This window comes from Schistocerca americana, chromosome 10, assembly GCF_021461395.2.
Source record: "Schistocerca americana isolate TAMUIC-IGC-003095 chromosome 10, iqSchAmer2.1, whole genome shotgun sequence".
Classification (NCBI taxonomy): Eukaryota; Metazoa; Arthropoda; class Insecta; order Orthoptera; family Acrididae; genus Schistocerca; species Schistocerca americana.
In genome coordinates, this window is record NC_060128.1 from 169,627,452 (window position 1) to 169,633,451 (window position 6,000).

Consider the following 6,000-nt stretch of genomic DNA (forward strand, 5'->3'; position numbering starts at 1 on the left):
ATTTGTACTCAGACGATTCATGTGAAAATGCATCCGATGTGATCATAGACGCACTATGGGAATTAACAAACTTTTATGCGGTAATAGTGGGTGCCCAGAATGCCAAATTTTAGGCATTACTTTACTACGGACAACGCAGCGACCGACGGTCTTCACTTAACGACCATGAGCAGTGGTTTGTGTAGAGGTGTCAGCATTCACAGACAAACAACACTGCATGAAGTAACTGCAGAAATAAATGTGGGATGTACGACGAACGTATCCGTTACGACAGAGTGGCAAAATTTGGTGTTAATGGGCTATGGTAGCAGGCGGCCGATGCAAGTACCATGTTAATAGTATGGCATCGCCAGCAGCGCCTCGGCTGAGCTCGTGGTCATATTGGTTGGACCCTACACTGGAAAACTGTGGCCTGGTCAGATGAGTCCCGATTTCAGTTGGGACCCCATGAAGCCATGGACCCAAGTTATCAACAAAGCACTGTGCAAACTGGTGGTTGCTCCGTAATGGTGCACACTGTGTTTACATGGAACAGACCAGGTCCTCTGATCAAACTGAACCAATAATTGACACTTAAATGGTTATGATTGGCTACATAAAGACCATTTGCAGCCATTCATGGGCCTCTCATGAATGAAATACGCCATGTCACCAGACCACAGCTGATCTCGATTGTTTCAAAGAACATTCTGGACAGTTGGGGCGAATGATTAGGCCCCCCAGGTCGCCCGACATGAATCCCATCGAACGTTTTTGGGACATAATTGTGAGGTCACTTCGTGCCCAAAATCCTATGCCAGCAACACCTACGGAATTATGGATGCCTGTAGAGATGCCGTGGCTCAATATTTCTGCAGGGGACTTCCAACGATTTGTAGAGTCCATGCCACATCGAGTTGCTGCACTATGCTGGAAAAACGAAGTCCAACACGATATCCCATTAATTCTGTCACCTCAGTGTAAAGTAATTTCATATGGTAGCTATATCCTAGTGCCAGCATGTCATATATTTCTTATCTATTGATTGTAACATGTAATGTTCACATTATTCAGCACATTATTCAGTTTCCAACTTTACACAGCATTCTTACTGCATGCTTCTGTAGAATAAATACTATTTATCATCTTAGCTACAAGAGTGTGCCAAACAACGGAGCTGAGTGGAAATATGCTAGTTATCTTGCCTGTAGACCACCACAGTGAGAGAGATTTCTGAATGCGGAGCAGGCAGAACTGAATTCCCTGGTTAATGTACCTACATATTCAGCAATGCTGTTTTGTTGCGTGGGCACCAGTTCTACTGCATAGCTCAGCAGTGTGATAGCTCCATAACTCAGGCAACAATCCACTTGGCTGAACTGTCACAGGGACTGTTTATGGAGCTAGGGATACTAACTACTGCTTCCCAATATATTTATTCCTTAGTGAAATTTGTCATTAAAAATATATCACTTTTTCAAACCAACAGCTCAATTCATGGAATCAATACTAGAAATAAGAATAATCTTCACAAGGATTTAAAGTCACTTAGTCTTGTACAAAAAGGTGTGCATTATTCAGGAACACACATTTTCAATAACTTGCCAGCAGCCTTAAAAAGCTTAACAACCAATGAAATTCAGTTTAAAAGAAGCCTAAAGGATTTATTGGTGGCCAACTCCTTCTACTCCATTGATGAATTTCTCAGTGGAACCAACTGATAAATAAATAAAAAAAATTATTTTAAATTCAGTGCATTTGTGTTTCCAAAATGATTCTTTCATATAGCGTTCATTAAAAAATTACAACCATGCCACTTGGGACCTGTGGAATGGTTCATTAGCTTATTTGTTTGAGTTGTAAATATTTGTCATGTATTGTTGTTTTTCTGACATGTTCTGCATCCTGGACGACCTCCTCACTATGGATCACTTGGAATGAAAGCAAATCTAATCTAATCCAAAAGATAAATTACAATCTGAAAGCAGCTCCATTATGGTTTCTCTAAAGCTACACAGTCCAGTCACATAAATGTCACCACTGTCTATGTTCGATGTCAAATTGCAACAGCCACTCACAGATGGCAGGTGGTAGCACTAGGACTATAAAAATATGTCAGAGAATGTGGAAAACATTGTAGTCATAATCACAATGTGGAAACGGTGTGCTTTATCTGATGTCCAAAAGGAAATGATTGTTGGCTTTCAGGCCAAGGCTGGAAGCATTTCAGAAACCACTAAGCTTGTAAACTGTTCACATGTCATTGTGGTTCAACTGGATGGCAACATGGTGCTATCCAAAACTGGTGTCAAGGCCAATGTGGTTCTCCACAGAAGATAGATGGCAGGAGTGAACAATGGCTGCAGAGATGCGTATGGAGGAATAGATGTGCAGCTGTTGAACAAGTGAGTGACCAGATGAACTGAGGGACTACCAATAGTATCTCCTCAATGGCAGATTGGTGAACTTTGCTGCATATGGACCTCCAAAGCAATCATGTAGTCTGTCCACCCATGCTGATTGCTGTTCATCAGCGATGAAGGCTGGAATTTGGTCGCTAATACCGCAAGTGGGAATACACTGAGTCGTGACAGGAGACCTTTTCAAATGATCACCTTTTTGCTCCATTGGACAGATGGACATTGGCGTGTACAGACTAAAATGTCAGGGCAAACACTGCAACAATCGTTGGAAGGGGAATGTTTTCTTGGCGTTCTCTGAATGATCTCATCATTCAGGAAGGCGCAGTGTATCATTATAAGTATGCATCTATCCATGGGAACCGTTTCACCACCACATGCAATTTGTCTTTCCTTGCCACCATGGCATCTACGAGTAGCACAATGCTCACAGTGTATGTGCGTGGTTTGAAGACTACTGGGATGAGTTTATCACACTCATCAGGCCACCACACTCTCCAGATTTAAATCCAATCGACAGTCTGTGGGACCACCTCGATAGGGCTCTCTGTGGCATGATTCCTGAGCTGAGAGAACTGGTACAGTGGGCTGTGGCACTGCAGTTGGCATGGCTCCAAATTCCCGTCAGTACCTTCCAGAGTCTCAATGACTTTCTCTGTGTATGTCTCAAACCAGTCTGTGCTAGAAATGGTGGTTATTCAGTTTTTGATAGATGGTCACATTAATGTGACTGGACAGTGTACACAAGTCATTTCCTAGAATAGTTCCTTAAACCATACCGTGGTCCAGTGTCTTCCAAATCCTGGCCTGTTAGGAGCATGTACTCTGTGTATAATTATGTTGAAGGCGCATTGTACTCTAACTTTCTTACATCCTGATAGCTACAGTGTGTTGTTGACTGTATTTTATAAGTTGAAGATGTTCTCTCCATGTCACAGGGAGCTGTATGTCCACTCATGCATAGGGGACAGTGAAGCGCTGCATATACTGAAAGAGCAGATGCCCAGCCTGAAAATCTACGGCACCATTGAAGAGCACGAACCACCTGAGATTGAGGATGAACTGGAGGGCGATATAGATCATGTGGAAGCAGAATATGACGAAGATGACTCGGATGGAGCATACTATGGCAGTTCAGAGAGTGAGGAAGACAGTGTTGGCTAAGTGTCAATGTGACATATTTGTTGCCTTTTCAGAGGAAAAAAATTGGTGAAATAGTATCTATAGGGAACTATAACAGTCGCTGCTTAGTTGGAACTGAAAATGAATCAAAATTTAACATTTTTCAAGTTCTGTTACTGACGTATGTATTGTCCTGACCAACAGTATGGCATGCAGATAAAAGTTGTGTAGTTTTATAACATCATTTTTAAATTTGCTTTTGCTATAATTGTTTGATGTGACAAAAGCCAAAAACTTTTCAATAAGGTAACTGCAAGGTACTCTGGAAATGCATGGAAGGAGGTGATGTCTGCAAACCCTTGTTGTTATGTCAAGTGTTCACAGTTCCTCTTCCCCCAACAATAAAAGGAAAGAGAGACGGAACAGAAAAACACTCTTCATGTAGATCAGGTTGCTCAATATTAAGTGCCTGACTCACAGACACAGGTAGACAAATGGCTGAAGTGTGGCAGTCAGGGAATTGGGCCACAGCTTCCATAATCAAATGCATTGGTTGAACACCCACCATAGGGGTGGGTAAATGTCTTGTGTGTGCAGCAAAATGAGGCATGAATGCAATACATTAGGGCAATGTGTCAGGTAGGCCATCAGTTGTGCTGGCCCAGCAGGCAAGATCTGGGCACTCACAAGTGTTCACGCCTCTTGGGATTAAGTGCGAACAGGCTGGTGTAAGTGTGTGTGTGAAATCTTATGGGACTTAACTGCTAAGGTCATCAGTCCCTCAGCTTACACACTATTTAACCTAAATTATCCTAAGGACAAACACACACACCCATGCCCAAGGTAGGACTCGAAGCTCCGCCGGGACCAGCCGCACAGTCCATGACTGCAGCGCCTTAGACCGCTCGGCTAATTCCGCGCGACCGGCTGGTGTAAGGGTTTCTTGAGGGACAAATTGAGGATAACAGCCCATGCTCAGAAACATGATGCAACAAAACCACAGGGCGTCAATGTTCTGACGGGAAATTACTGACCTTGTATCACCCAATCGGCAGCAAAAATAAGTTGTAACGTTAACGCCTCTGCACTAACTGTGTCTAATGTATTGTTGTAAAAAATGCAGGTGCATTAGAAGCATCTGACATCCTAGGTATTGTCAAGTCCATTAAGAGGATTTTGGCCTGTAGTGTGTATGTGCAAACTCAAGTTTACTGACAAATGGTTGACCTAATGGCAGGTGTATTGCACTTTAAGTGTCGTTTCGTTGTGTTGGACGTGGACGTGGATTGATGTCCTGAATTTATTCTCCTAGAAACGAACCACACAGACAGTTTCCTTGCACCAAAACAGGAAAAAAAGTCTTGCGAACATGGGCTCCAAAATGCATACCTTAAGAGTTAAGAAACATATGTGTTCTACTGTAAGGACTTTGCTCTTAATATTTTGGGAGGAAGTAATATGGAGCAAACCAAGAAAAAAATTCCAGTAAACATGTTGGTCTCAGGTGCATTTTTTAAGAGCTATGTGCACTTGTTCATCTTTGTAAGTGTGCAACACATCACTTCTCCTGAACAAGGAAAAGAGATATGTTTCACATTTCCAAAGAAGCAAGTAAGGTATTCGTTTTAGAGCCCATATTTATCAGATTTTTTCTTGTTTTTGTATAAGAAATCTGTACCTGTGGCTTGTCAGTGGTTTTCTAGGACATTGTATGCATATACTGTATAGCTTGAAAAGAATGTTAAGAACCTAGAAGGGAAGGAGGAAACAAAATGAAACTTCAGTGGTTGAGAGGGTTTGTGATGATATTTCAGTGATTCCAATATAAAATGAAATTTACAAATAACTTGGCAGTCATTGTACCCCCTCTGGCCAGAACATATGCACGAATTCATTTTGAAAAGATGTTTGCAAAACTGTTGTTTTGTATCCCGAGACAAACTGGCTCACAGCTGTTAAAACTGGTCTTCAGTATTCTGGATACTGGCTCTGGGTTGGAGCACCACAGGGTGAACATCTGTGTGAGGGAACTGCTGCATTTCATCATTCCACAGAGGCAGAAGTCACATGCAGAAGTAACTAACATAGCTTATACATTGTTTATAAATTAAACTGAAATTCTCTTACATATTGACACCTTTAACTCATGCAATACGAAGGGGGTGGGGGTGGGGGTGGGGGGTGAGGGAAGGTACTTGATGCTCAACTGTTGGATATATTATAATCTGGTTACTTATTTTATATTTTAAAATTTTGAAAAGAAATATTATTGATTTTAATAAATTCTTCTGCGAGAGTCCACACATATATTTTAAATTTTTCAGATAAACTTACCCCTAAGACTCAATAGTCGATGTCACTTTCCCCAACGAACATCGCATTCAATATTTCCAGGTTCAGGGCCTTACTTACACATCATTAGAAAGTACGTTGTGTAAATGTCACAACAATTAACAAAATCAGAATTTTTTAAATTTAT

At 41.5% G+C, this 6,000-nt stretch overlaps 1 protein-coding gene across 1 annotated transcript in view; it reads left to right on the plus strand.

The window, feature by feature from the left end:
* The window catches only part of LOC124552701 (F-box/LRR-repeat protein 7-like), a 129,244-nt gene extending 123,576 nt beyond the window's left edge, over positions 1-5,668 (plus strand). Inside the window, exon 8 of the mRNA XM_047127041.1 lies at positions 3,338-5,668. Within this exon, the coding sequence (XP_046982997.1) occupies positions 3,338-3,563 (226 nt within the window). The 3' untranslated portion in view covers positions 3,564-5,668. The remainder of the gene's footprint in view (positions 1-3,337) is intronic.
* Positions 5,669-6,000: the final 332 nt, after the last annotated feature.